The sequence below is a fragment of the Chaetodon auriga genome, chromosome 5, assembly GCF_051107435.1.
Source record: "Chaetodon auriga isolate fChaAug3 chromosome 5, fChaAug3.hap1, whole genome shotgun sequence".
Classification (NCBI taxonomy): Eukaryota; Metazoa; Chordata; class Actinopteri; order Chaetodontiformes; family Chaetodontidae; genus Chaetodon; species Chaetodon auriga.
Genome location: NC_135078.1, coordinates 10,315,807 through 10,329,650, shown reverse-complemented (window position 1 = coordinate 10,329,650; position 13,844 = coordinate 10,315,807). Strand labels below are relative to the sequence as shown.

General features: G+C 40.2%; 1 protein-coding gene across 1 annotated transcript; it reads left to right on the top strand.

Moving 5' to 3' along the window:
* Positions 1-101: 101 nt before the first annotated feature.
* On the top strand, positions 102-13,349 carry LOC143320409 (SEC14-like protein 2). The gene is made up of 12 exons (XM_076730006.1): positions 102-468; positions 1,928-2,003; positions 5,608-5,651; positions 6,521-6,583; positions 6,723-6,911; positions 7,066-7,161; positions 7,308-7,368; positions 7,525-7,608; positions 7,735-7,841; positions 10,754-10,893; positions 11,420-11,589; positions 11,693-13,349. The coding sequence occupies exons 1-12, from the start codon at positions 415-417 to the stop codon at positions 11,842-11,844; spliced, it is 1,236 nt and encodes a 411-aa protein (XP_076586121.1). The 5' UTR covers positions 102-414; the 3' UTR covers positions 11,845-13,349.
* Positions 13,350-13,844: the final 495 nt, after the last annotated feature.

Genomic DNA, 13,844 nt, shown 5'->3' with positions numbered 1-13,844 from the left:
ACCTCTTTATTCTTTATAAACATTAGTTAAAGCCTGTTAAAATGATGACGGTAATAGAGTAGAATATATGTCAGACAGGGGCGGGACTTGTCCTCTCTGTAGTTTCTCCTTCGTGTCGCGAGTAGTCCTCTTGTTATTTCTCTTATCTTTGGCCGAGTCAGCTGGTAGGACTGGATCTCGAACAGGCGGTGCGACCGTCTTGTTTACATTTTTTCTGGCCCTGCTCGTCTTTTCACCTGCAGGCAGCTGACAGCGAGGATAACAAGAAACTGAAACCGCGAATGAGCATCACGGGGAGGCGTCAGAGACAGAAATCCGCCTGTCACGGTCACTGACGGTGCCATTTCTCTTTCTGTCTGCCTCATTTGGCTTTGAAGCAGCTTTGTCTGTGTTTTACATATTGTGGTCGCAGAGATGAGCGGAAGAGTAGGAGACCTAAGTCCTAAACAGGCTGAAGCACTAGAGCAGGTAAGTTTTGTTTCATGATAATTAGAACAGTAATTATTATTATTATATTAATGCTTGTGTGGTGACAATATTGTTCTTTATTTTGTATTATCTCTTTACCATTATTATCTTTCTTTGTGTCTCTATCTTTGTTTTATAATAAGCAGACTAGTCTGGGACCAGATTCTGATATCCCATCCTTTATAAATGCAAATAATCAATAAATGATCATTTACCAATGTTTTACAGGTCAGTTATAAACCATCATTAAGAACAACTTGTTGTTTTTTCAGGTTATGAAAAATAAAAAGCGAACCTTCTCAGAAAAATGTGGCAACAAGCACCACTGAGAAGTCAGGGGAACAAAATTAATCACATTTTAATTTACAAGTGACAGAAGTCAACATATTGTCTTCAGATTTCTCATTATGTCCGACCAACAGTCCAAACCCCAAAGATATAATACTTTACTACGATATTAAAATAGCAGAAAAGCAGCAAATCCTCAAGTGATTTGAACCAGGCATGTTTTGGCACTTTTGCTTGGTGAATGGTTTAGATGATCAACTGATAATCAAAATTGTTGCTGATGCTCAAAATTATATTATTCTAATAAAAAGATTCTACAATTTAATGTCAATCAAAGCTGAAACAGCAAAGGACAGTGTCCCTGAGACAGTGATAGAGTTTTGGTGAGTAAAGCTATAACTCACTCAGAGTCTCTGTGCAGGCGTGCATTTATTCATTTTGTTTTATTTAATGTTTCGTGGTTTTTGATTAGAGATGAAAACAAAGCCTCATCTCAGTGTCTCAGTGTTATCTATCATGAAATGCGACTAAATTGTCAGTGTTTGTGCCACTTTTTATTTAGACCATTTTAAGTTTGTTTCTTCCAGTTTGGTGTGAAAGAACTTGACTGTTCTGCATGGAGGCCTGGCCTTAACCCCACCCAGCACCTTTGGAACAAACTGAAGTACTGACTGAGACCAGGGCTTTGCTGCACAACATCTCAATGATGCTCAAGTTTGAATATTTGCAGTTTTTCTTCATATATCTTTGAGCTTCTGACTGTTGGTTCAACAAATCAAGCAGTGTATTTACATTGCAACTTTAATTATGCAAATTAATCATTTTGTCAAGAGAAAATGAAGATGATTGTCCTCGAGTGTCCACATATTTTTGGCCATGTAGTGTAGTTGAAACCTAAAATGTCCGCCAACAAGCAAGTCTTGGCTGTTCGTTTACAGACATCCACTGTTGAACATTGCCATTGAAGTGATTAGTCACAAGTTTCCGCAGCATTAGGAAATGAAACCTACTAATCTGAAATAAATGAGTGAAACTTTAAATGCCTCTAAACAAAGAAAAGGACTGTGTTTCTCAAGACTGGTTTTTACCTCCCGTGTCAGAACTGCACCAACGATTTCCCTGAAAACTTGTCAATCACATGTCTTCTCTTCTCTCCTTCCTCTGGCTACAGTTTCGAGAGAGAATACAAGACATTCTTCCTCAACTTCCTGCGCAGCATGACCATTTCCTGTTACGTTGGCTCAGGGGTGAGTTGAAAATCATGAGGCATCTGCTGGGTTTTTCTGACCACAGCTTGCACCCACAGAAAAATCTCTCCCATAATCCTCTCCATTGTGGTAAATTCAGGATTATTTGACTGTAATCATGTGTATTCACAGGGAGAAATCTAAAGATGCTGTTGTGCTTGTGCCATAAGCAGAAGCTGCAGTGGTTTAATTACATGAAAGGATATGATGCAACACATGTAAACACCCCCTACTTGCAAGAATTGAGAAAGAGACTCACATGGTTTTTTCGCCTGAACACAAACCACATCTAGCATCAACCACATCAAGGCTGCTGCAGCAGTGACCAAACCAAACCAGGAAGATGCTTTTTTTTTTTTTTCACTTTTCAAACTGAATTCGACGGATTCCCATCTGATCTTCCTTGCATAGGTTGAGGCAGGTTATCTGCAGGTCTTGAAGGCCTCAAAAGGTGGTAAAAAGTCTTAAATTCAATTTGAAAAGGTTCCAAAATGTTGTTGCATTTCATTTTGGGCGGTCAGGAGATGTAAAATGAACTAAAAGTGGGATTATTATTATATATCATCATTTCGTAATATCCAAGTGTCAGCATTAGCAGAAATGTGTAATTGCATAATCCGTCAATCCATATCTGCTGGTCATCCATGCCCAGATTGCATTACTTTAATCGATTGTATCAATAGGAAATATTGGTATAAATTTCCAGGAAGTACTGAAAGAAATGGGATACTTTCATACTTCAGCCAGTACGAACCTTAAAACAGGTATTAAATTGCATTTAATGTGGTATCAAAGGGTCTTTATAAGTCTCAAATTTGACTTGAAAGAAGAAACCCTGGTTGTGGTTGCATGTTCAGACCCTCGAGGAAACATCATTGATTAAAGGAGCCCCTGTGCTGATTAGCTCTGAAGCAGAGGTCTAGCACTCTGTGTAACAGCCTAATCCAGGGCTAATCGCATTAAAGGTGCACTACGATGGGCAGCAGCCCGTCTGCCAGGAGACACTCTGCTGCTGTGTTTCTGTCGCTGCAAGTTCCCTCCAAAGTCGTTTCATAACAAGGATTCAGAGTGGCAGTGGAGGCGTATTGTCCTCTCTAATGACCTAAATTAACATGGCCGTTGTGAAACGTCTCTCAGAAAGGTCAGCGTCACAGTCCAAAACACGGACAATCAGAGTCTGTTTGGCCAATGTACGCTCCCCTTCAACACGAATGTAAAAATGACTCCCATTCAAGCTGTGGGAATAGTGAGGATAACTCAGTCCGGTTCATTGATTTGAAGCTAACAGCCCGTGGTATCACACAGTGAGCACTAATGATTGGTCTTTTAATAGAATCAGAGAACAGAACGAACCTTGGCTCAAAATGAAAGTTTGAATATATCAGTTGATATACCAGGAAAATGGAGCTGCTTGGATGAATAAGCCAGATTCCTTTTAATGTTGTTAGTGAAACAATGCATATCAACTCGTTAAATTGTGTGATAGATCCAGTTAGACGTGGCTTCTCCCATGTGACAGAAGCCGAATCCCGTACTAGAGGCCAACGACCCTCATCCTCCAACCAAACACATGTTTTCTGCCTCCACATGACTCACACTTGAGCTGGGAGTATGCAGTATTTATCTCTGAGGAGCTCCACCTTAAGAGATAAAGGAGCCAGGGTAAATGACACAGCTCAGTCTGTGACTTAATGCTGGCATATCACTTCTTATACTGGGTTCTACATTTTGTACCAGAGCTCTGAACACAGATGTCCAGTTTTAGTCACAAGACGACTGTTTTTGGACACCGTGGTCACATGCACGGTCAAATGCTCCTTCCATTGACTTTGACTTATATTCTCTCCACAGGTTATGTTAAAGGAATTTAGCCATTATAGCTTTTTTAAGCTACCTATAAGGCCAAAAAGAAAAATACTTGCATCACAGGGTGATGATTCAAAAGACTTTGACATGGTCACAAAGTCCCTCAAGTTTTCATCATACTTAGATGGATGGACGCCTATTCATGCTGGTATCTTCAAATGCCATCAGATAATGAGTTGAATGGGTTGTCCTCATACCTTGAGCCTCTGTCACAGCTTAAGGTAGTGTTATTTCAGGCCATGTGTTTCTGCACTTGGACAGTGTTCTGAGGAGGGTCTGAAATCTCCTTAAAAACAAAGAAATATCTTGTACACACTAGAGGATACAGATCCAGCAGTGGATCCACCCTTCTAGCCATCCAGCACTGTGTATATTATTAGCAAAAAGCTGCTGTTATCCAGCAAGGTGAGGCAAGCAAAGCATAACACTTATTAATGTTTCAAAATAATACATGGCCTGGTCATGTGCCAGAACCTGCTTTGTGCCTTTGTAATTTTAAGTCTCTCTATGTCCTAGTTAGGGTGCCAGCATGGAGCATTAGGTACAATGTAATCCACTGCTGGAGTAAGTTGTAAGTCTCACCTCATGGCAACAGCACCGTTATGCTTTTCCTCCGGGCTGGCAGTAGCACAGCTAATCACCTTAGATTTAGAGTATTAGACAGTGGACTGTGTGTCACCTCTGTTCTCCATCAGTCACACTGACACAGTGGTTTTAATGCTGACCATCTTATATAAATGTATCCCCAGAGGGCGTCAGTGAAAAGTTTACAGTGAAGGAGCTTCTTTTATATGTGTGTTCTTGGTATTTTGTAACATTTCTTAAATGCATTTTCCTCGGTGTCATTTGTGGGCGGAGCGGAAACTTTTAAACATCCCTTGTATAATTGTGGGGATTTTGTTTTTTTCACATGACCACATTTTAGTCATCTGTTTTTTTTCCATAGAAACATATTTTGTTGGTTGTCTAACATTTTATTAGAATGTTTTTGTCACTATTTAGCAAAAAAGTGTCCTTCTTGGACCAAGGATGCTAACTGCTATAACAATGTTCTTCAGAACCTTCCAGAGCCTCCGAGAACTTGCTCTTATTTGTTGTTGTTAGTGTTTCGGGGATTTCCTCTTTATACAGATTTAGACACAGCATGAGGTCAGGCAGATTTGATCATGCAAAATCTCTCCTCACCTCTTCCTCTTCTTTACTGACAGAGCGATTGACCTTCTTTAGTGCTTTATGAGAGTTTAAAGATGTGCTGTTATTACATAAGTTATTGCATGTCATTGCATGTGTTTGCAGGTTGTAGTTAATCATTATAATGGTTCAGGTTTACAGTTCAGTTTTACTTGTTCTTATACAGTCTAATAACTTTGAATGAGACAATCAAAGTTGCAAACATGACTTTAATTCATACACTTTATAATATCATCAGTTGTGAAGCCACTTGTTTTATATAGCTTTTCCTTGACTTACTACCTCTGTAAGTTTGAACACTTCAGTCTCATTTTGTATATTTTCTTCTTTGTCTCTTTTATTTCCCTCCCTCATGTCCTCCTTCTATAAGGTGTTTTGAAAAGTGCTGTATAAATGAAGTTTGCTTGCTTGCTTTAGAATTTGAATCATAATGTAATATAATATATCAAATTTAATGTAACAGTAAATGTAGTGTGTTACATTTAATGCTTATGGACTATGGATGTCTGTAGTCATCCTTCCTTGTGCTTTTCTTACTCTATTTCAGCCAGGAACTTCAATGTCCAGAAGTCTGAGGCCATGCTGCGAAAGGTAACACGTTCAGCTCCTCTCTTGAGTAGAACAGAACATTTTTTAGTACCTGCATGTGTCACACTCTTGCAGAAAATGCAGAACGGTACAAATCATGTACTGGATTGGACGCTGAGGTACAACCACGATGCCTTCTCTTTCTGTGGCTAATTAGTGTTGTGTGTGAATGTGCAGGTAGCACCAGCACAGACTGTTGAGCCCATAAGCTCAGGAGTGGCTGCAGATTAGACAGGACCTGTGTGGTAACAGATCGCTGTGGGGAAACTGAGTCATCACGGAAGATAAGATATAGATTAAAGGGATTAAACGAGTTAGAACCACTTAAAGAAGCATGGACTGATTTTTGTCCACTAGGGGGCAGAAAAAAAACACACTGACAGACACACAGCCTTGACATACTGACGTCTAGTTAGCTTGTTAATCACACTACCTGCTTTTCAATAACACATCTACCAGTAAGCCGAACTTAATGGCAGATGCTAATGGTGTCTCCATTATTTCTTGCCTCGGTGACGACTAGAAAGGATTGTCATCTTGAAACAATCTGTTACAACTTAAATCTATCAACAAGGCTAAAAACAAACGTGTACATTTATATGTCCAAATGACATATTGTTGGTGTGCCTGTGGTTGTTCTCATATGTTGGCAGGCATGTGTGCCCACAGGGGTACATAACTGATGCTCTTCCTGCTGAGCGGGCAGGTTTTACATCATCTACTGTCTGAAACCTATTAAGCCACTTAAATCACTACATTGTGCTTTTGCAAGTGGTCTGTCACCAAGGAAGTAACACAAAAAACTTTTAATTAGACCTACTTACCTTATATTAACAATTACATGATCAACACGCATCCACCTTTTCTTGCAGCATTTGGAGTTCAGGAAACAGATGAAAGTAGACGTGATACTCACCGACTGGCGTCCACCAGAGGTAAAAGCCTTAGAAATCATAACTCACTGTAGGCTCAGTCCACTTTAAGAGTAATCAAATAAATTCCCTCTTGACAAATATTCCTGTCCATGACTGACGAGACCAGAGGTATGACCGTTAAAATGGCCACTGTTTGCAGGTGATAGAGAAGTATCTGTCAGGAGGGATGTGTGGTCATGACCGCGAGGGCAGTCCCATCTGGTATGATGTCATCGGACCTGTAGATCCCAAAGGCCTCTTCCTGTCTGCCTCCAAGCAAGACTTCATCAAGTCCAAGATCAGAGACTGTGAGATGCTGCAGAGGGAATGTAACCTGCAGTCACAGAGGGTGAGAGCAGAGGTGACAGCCATCAGGACGGAGATCTGGTGGTCCTGTTCACTCTTAATACTAACATATCCTCTTGACCCCTTTATATGTAGTTTTATAGTTTCACAGATTGAATGTTCTTGTCTTCCTGTCACTGTTGCTCATGTTCATCCAGCTTGGGAGGAACGTGGAGTCAATCACCATGATCTACGACGTTGAAGGTCTGGGTCTGAAACACTTATGGAAGCCTGCTATAGAAACATATGGAGAGGTATACACACACACACACACACACACACACACACACACACACACACACAGAGTGTAAACATAGACCTCACAAAGCTAAGACATGAGTCAGACTATTAGGTTGGTGGACATCTCCAAAAACAGCATCATGTTCCTCTGTGTCACCAGATCCTCCAGATGTTTGAAGACAACTACCCAGAAGGCCTGAAAAGGCTGTTTGTCATTAAAGGTGAGCTAGTCCTTCCTCAAACTGAGGGGAGTGATTTATTGATTCCACCTTGCGTTTCCATGTTCATCTTTTTCATCATCATATCCTGCTTTTGAAGAAAGTCTCCATTATTCCTGGTTAATGTTTGGTTAACATCTTAAAGTTTTTCCCCTGCAGCCCCCAAACTCTTCCCTGTGGCCTACAACCTCGTCAAGCACTTTCTGAGTGAGAACACAAGACAAAAGATCAATATCCTCGGAGGTGAGACACTGCACATCACTGCATCTTATTTCAGCAAATATTTCCCCCAAATACCAAATTCACTCCCATCAATCACGCCTCCTCTCTCCTGATGAAATGACTGTTGTTGATTCTCTGCTCTGACAGCTAACTGGCAGGAGGTTTTACTGAAGTACATCGATGCAGAGGAGCTGCCGGTGATATATGGGGGGAAAATGACGGATCCTGATGGAGATCCTCGCTGTCGGACCAGGGTGAGTCAGTGAATCAGCGAGCCAAACTGCCCACCCATGGGTGCTCTGTTTTTGGTACTAAGGTGGGCTGATGACCAGATGGAAGAGTCAAATACCTGTTGCAGATGACGCATGCATGTGGATAAATGCACGTGGAGTGACAGACACACAGACCTGCAGCTCTTTGTGTATCATACATAACAAGAAAAGAAGAAGATACAGGCAGACAAGAGGGTCTCTGCAGATACACACACTTCTAGTGGGTCAGAAGTGATGATTGAGAGGGATTACTTTGAGTCTATACATTTCAGGAAAATGCCTCTAACATTAATGTGAGGTTATGAAAACTGTCGTGCCTTCATGCTTGCAAAATTACATAACATGATAAGACTCAGTGTATTGAACTGTGTCTCAGTTGTATGTATTGCTGACAACATTATCCTTCACACACAAAAACTAGTGAACAAACGGCAGTTGTTTTGAGGAATATGAGGCAACTGTCAGTACCAACAGTCCTGCAACAGGTACTACAAGTCTGACTCCAGCAACAGCTGATCAGCCCTCCTTTACAATCAGACCTGCAATGGGCTGCTTGCTTTGGGCTTTCATATATATCCACTTTGTTTTCATAGCCCTGCACTGTAGTTCTTTCGCTTGTTTGCATCCTGTGCTAATTTAATTTGGCAGCTTACAGCTTTGCTTTGGTGAGACACTGGCTGGATGTTAAGCACACACTGCATTTGACTGGCAAACTATGTTTATGTGAGCTCCCCTCCCACCAGTTTTTCCAGTTTCCCACGGCCGAGCAGAAAAGAAAGAATTTACCTAAAGAGGACTAATCCATGGTCACGTTCTGGCTCCAAACTGAACTCAGTGGATGAGATGTTTTCTAAAACACTGGATCATAAAAATGTTAGCACTGGCCCAGCAAGGATCCCATTACACATGAATGAGTCAGTTTGATCACAGCAGGTCAATGACAATGCAAGGACTGTTCTGGACTGGCTGTCCATAGCGGAGTGAGTCAGTACAGCTGCACACATGCTGAATGCAGTTTCTCTCTGCCATACATTTACCAATACAACAAGGAACTGATGCAAAAAGTGTGTAATTTGTGGGTTGCATTGAACGTATGGTGTGCAACAGTATATGGATTCCAACAGGTAATATTTGCAGACAATTCGCAGGAAATTGCAAATGTGAATTACTTAATTCTAGAGTCTAGAAAAACTCACTTCATCCCCGCTGCAATCCTGCCCCGCTGCGTAGAAATGTCTTCAGCTGCAGTCAAACCTGAGGCCCTTTAGTAGGCAGTGTAGTATCGAGCAACAAGTGCAGACAGCAGCTTGAATAGGAGCACTTCTAGATACGATTCTAGACTGATTCTGCATTTGTTACTGTTTCTGTAGATAAATAATTGGGCCCAGGACACATGAGGAACAGGAAGACAGAAATTCATTTCGGCTACATTCAAGATTCAAGGAATTGAGATACTCAGCCTCAAACTGTTTTCTTTTTTCTACTTTTTTTTGAAAATACACTTTTTTTTAGTTAGCTAGCTGTGTGTCCTTGACATTGTACTGTATTGTTTTGGTTAGGTCATAGGAACTGAGTTATCTTATTAAAGGAATAGTTTGACATTTGCGGAACGACGCTTATTTACTTTCATCCCAAGAGTTAGATAAGAGGATTGATACCACTGTCAAGTCTGTATAGTAAAGCTAAAGCCAGAGACAGCTGGCTGAGCTTAGCATGAAGACTGGAAGCGGGGGGGAAACAACTAGCCTGTCAGTCACTCTCAGCTGGCCAAGAAAGAGCAGCGCATATCTCCTCATAAAAATATTAAACTATTGGACAGGCTAGCTGTTCCCCCTTCTTCCCAGTCTTTGTGCTAAGTTAAGTATAACATTGTGTATCTCCCAAAATGTCAAACTATCCTTTGAAATATTGGGCATCATTTATGGGCCTGACAGAAAGCGCTTATACCATACAATTGTTTGTAAATTGTATGTAAAGAAATCTTTTGGGTAGAGTTCAAAGAAACATTAATCCAATCTCTTTGTCTGCATTTGTCTGCATCTTTAAGGTTCATTATTGTCGGCTATTATTCAGACAATCTGAGAATATTGATTTGCCTCTTGTTCATGAGGTTTTTGAGGCTTTTCCTCCTTTGGGTCAGATCTTTGCACAATTTATGTCAGAAATCAAAAATGAGGAGATGCCTGATGAACTTTTGCTCTCTAATGGACTGTAAACGTCTATGTTTTTTTTTTTTTCTTTTAGCATGCCTTTCTTTCTTTCTTTCTTTGTTGTTTCCCAACAATGTTTCTGTTAAGTTTGACATTTCTGCAAGAGTTTTAGAGAAGTGGTTTCAGATCAGCTTGACTTCCCTCATAATAATGTTCATGTCTGAGACGGGTCGCACTGAATATTTCCTGGAATTATTCTTGCTTGAACTGACGGGCTTTTCATATATTTTCTAAAGGGGTGTGTGTGTGTGTGTGTGTGTGTGTGTGTGTGTGTGTGTGTGTGTGTGTGTGTGTGTGTAAACTGCCTCTGTCATCTGATGTAAATTGTGACCCGCTGGATTTATATGACACTCTGAATTGAACTCATCACCCCTCAATGAGGAAATCACTGCCCTCTGCTGGTTGGTTCGTGTATGACACTGTACAGGACTGAGAAACCACCAGAGTTGATTGAATTGGTATCTCTTTTCTGAATAAACAGAAAAATGGAAAAGAGAGAACATTTTTTCTCCTTTTTGTGCAAAAGATGTAAAATTACAAGCATTCAGACAATGTCACAAAGTCACAGTAAGTGATGTCTTTCGCCTTTTCCTCATTTCTCCTGCCCTCCAGACTTTCAACATTTCATATCTTTAGCTTTTTGACACCCATATCCTCACTATTTGTGCTTGGTCTCGGCTGCAGATAAACCACGTGGGCCCAGTTCCTCCATCCTACTACGTGCGGGACCATGTTAAGGTGGACTACGAGCAGTGCATGTCGGTCAGTCGAGGTTCCTCCCGGCAGCTGGACTATGAGATCCTGTTCCCAGGCAGCGTTCTCAGGTCAGCTGGATGACACAAGTTTTTCACACATTTTTACTAGTTTTTATTTTTAATAGAAATGATAAGTGGCAGATGAATCAACAGTGAAAATAACTGTAAGCTGCAACCCCGTTGTAAGTCATGTCCAACCCTCTGAAGTCAAATTTTTCATGAATAACTTTACTGGCAAATAACAGCTTTGTATAAATCAATCATCGCTCATAACATGTAGCAGGAAACCAACAAATGATTTTGTTTTTGTGAAATCTGGCTTATGCATAAAATCTCTGCTCTAATAAAGATATTAGTAGTAGTAGTCAGTAGTATTGGTAGTGGTATTGATAGCTTTGAATTTCAGATATCTTATAATGAATGCTTGGAGAAACAATTAAAAAATAAGGCAGAGTAACTTCAAATTTTATGTTGTGGTAATGTCGCTTCCAGCCCAATGAATTCATGAAACAGATATGACTTTTTGCTTTAAATGACATTTTTTCAACAGTAATGTTTAATGAATATAAACATCTTTTTCCCTCCATCTCAACAGGTGGCAGTTTGCGACTGAGAGTGCAGACATTGGTTTTGGGGTGTTTCTGAAGGCTAGAAAAGGCGAGTGGAAGAAGGCGGCTCAGATGCATGAAATTGTGCCCAGCCAACGCTACAACGCCCACTTAGTGCCCGAGGACGGATCACTGACCTGTGAACGCCCAGGAGTCTGTGAGTAAGCTGTAACACGGCACAGACCGGAGGGCTGGATGATGTGTAGTCATATCAGTGTGCATATCTACAGTAAGCACTGTGCTCTGTTTGTCCTCCCCAGATGTTCTGAGATTTGACAACACTTACAGCATCTTCCAGGCCAAAAGAATCAGCTTCACCGTCGAGGTCCTGCTTCCTGACCACTTACAATCCCCACAGACCAACGGGGGGACCAGAAACCATGCGCAAGCCGAGGGCAACAGCCAATCATAACCAAGAAGATGACACAATGTGCCACTTCCACGCTGTCAGATCTGTAATGTTTAACCACCACAAGTAAGCACAGCCTGAGAAAGTTTGATTTGGGCAGGAAGGACAACGTGCTGCTAAACACAAGGAAAAGTATTTAACCCATGTCAACAAGGTTTGAGCCTTTAATCACCTTTGATGATGACTCGTCTGTTGGTCCATTTGGAAACATTTATGAAACATCGAAAATGATAATATGGCCAAAAGTATGTGGGCACTTTTGGTCTGGTTTTTCATGGGCTCAACCTCTTAGTTCCAAATAGAATAAGTAAGTATTACTGTATATATGGAAAACATTGTGTGAAGTCTTTTTTGGCTCCAGAGGGAGCTGTGTAGAAACTGCCTCAGATGTCATCACTGGAGTCATTGGTGGCTGAAGCATACAAGTTTGAAAATCGAGAAGATCAAGCTGTGTGGAGTTATGAAGAAGTGAGCTTTCCAGACCGACTGTAACGCATAGCGCACCCAAACCCCCGACCAAACTGTCAGTGGTTGAGTTGCATTTTGGGTAATGAAGGTGCCAGATTTAACGAGGAAGAAGAATGTATGAAATAAAGAGTGCCCTTATCCTCATTTACGCACTGACCATTTTTAGTTTTGTGTAATATTTCTCATGCAAAATGTTCCAAATAGGCTCCAGGTGAATCAGGTCAGTGCTACCACAGCCAGCTTTAATGGTATGCTGTGTACAATGTAGCACAAGAGTGAATTACAACTTTAATCTTCTATGTAGAAAAATGAAGGATAAACATTTTCTGTGGATGTTTTTTTTCCATTTATGCAGCAGAAATATTTGCCATGACAATCAACAACAGTATATATCGAGAGAGAGAGAGAGAGAGAGAGAGAGAGAGTTCAGTATTTAAGAACAAGTTTTACTGTTTTCAGACTTACAGAAAAAAGAAATCTATCATCTCCTCATTACACAGTATTTTGAGTTTCTAAAATAAGCCTTATCTATATCTTGTGGAAGCTCTGTTTACATTTGCTACTCAGTGGATGCGCCTGTAATGGCTGTTTGACATATTTACAGATAACATTCCTTTAAATATTTATTTCCTCTTTTCTAATTTATTTCAAGAAAAATGTAAATGGGTTGAATATACAGTATATATGAGGTTTTCTCAAATAGTCAATATTTATTTTAGGCAAGGAGTGTTAATATTAATATTCATGTTCACTCACTTGTAGTGAATGTAAATGAAAACATATTACTCTCACCAGACTATTACTGAATGTAGATTGTGGTTGATAGCCTGAATGAAGGATTTTAGGATTATTTTCATATTCATATTGCAACAGAACTAAGAGACTTGACTTTTCTTCTGGAGAAACAAAATAAATTGACTGTCATGGTCATGTTATCAGACTGTCCAAACTGTGTTGATAAAGACCTTGTCACAGACGATGAAGATGTCGTGAACTTGAAACAATTAGAAGAGACGTGAATAAATCTATTGACAACACTCAAAGTGCCGACTGAATATGTTGTTTCAATTCCTCCACTTAGAGTTGCAGATTTTCCATGAAATGTCTTTATGTTCACTTTTTACTATTTACTGGAAAAACTTGATATTGTGGAGATGCTGTTCAAACTACAGGACCATCATTATTCCATTGAATGCAGATGGTGAACACTTCCAGTTGTTGTGTTCAGTCACACTTGAAATGTTGAATAAACATCAGACATTTTGGCTGCTCTGTCATCAATAAAACATTGGACGATCATGTGTAGTACAAAGATCCTCAGCTTCGCTCACAATGATAAGACGTGAAGCATCTTTTCATCATGATGATCTTTTCAGTTGAGCTGTTTTGTATCCAAAATATATGTTGTGAAGTGAGATAATTAGTGAAAGCCAAGATTTGTAAAACTTGCTATTATTCCTAATTCATTTTACATACATATAAATGGCTGATACATGCAGGAAACAGACTGAAGGAATTTGAGTAATTTCCCAAAA

Bases quoted from the DNA above. Each gene is read 5' to 3' on its own strand.
- LOC143320409 (XM_076730006.1), top strand. From the start codon at position 415: ATGAGCGGAAGAGTAGGAGACCTAAGTCCTAAACAGGCTGAAGCACTA. The intron at 5,652-6,520 runs GTAACACGTTCA...CTTTTCTTGCAG, and splicing joins CTGAGGCCATGCTGCGAAAG to CATTTGGAGTTCAGGAAACA. The intron at 7,609-7,734 runs GTGAGACACTGC...CTGCTCTGACAG, and splicing joins AAAGATCAATATCCTCGGAG to CTAACTGGCAGGAGGTTTTA.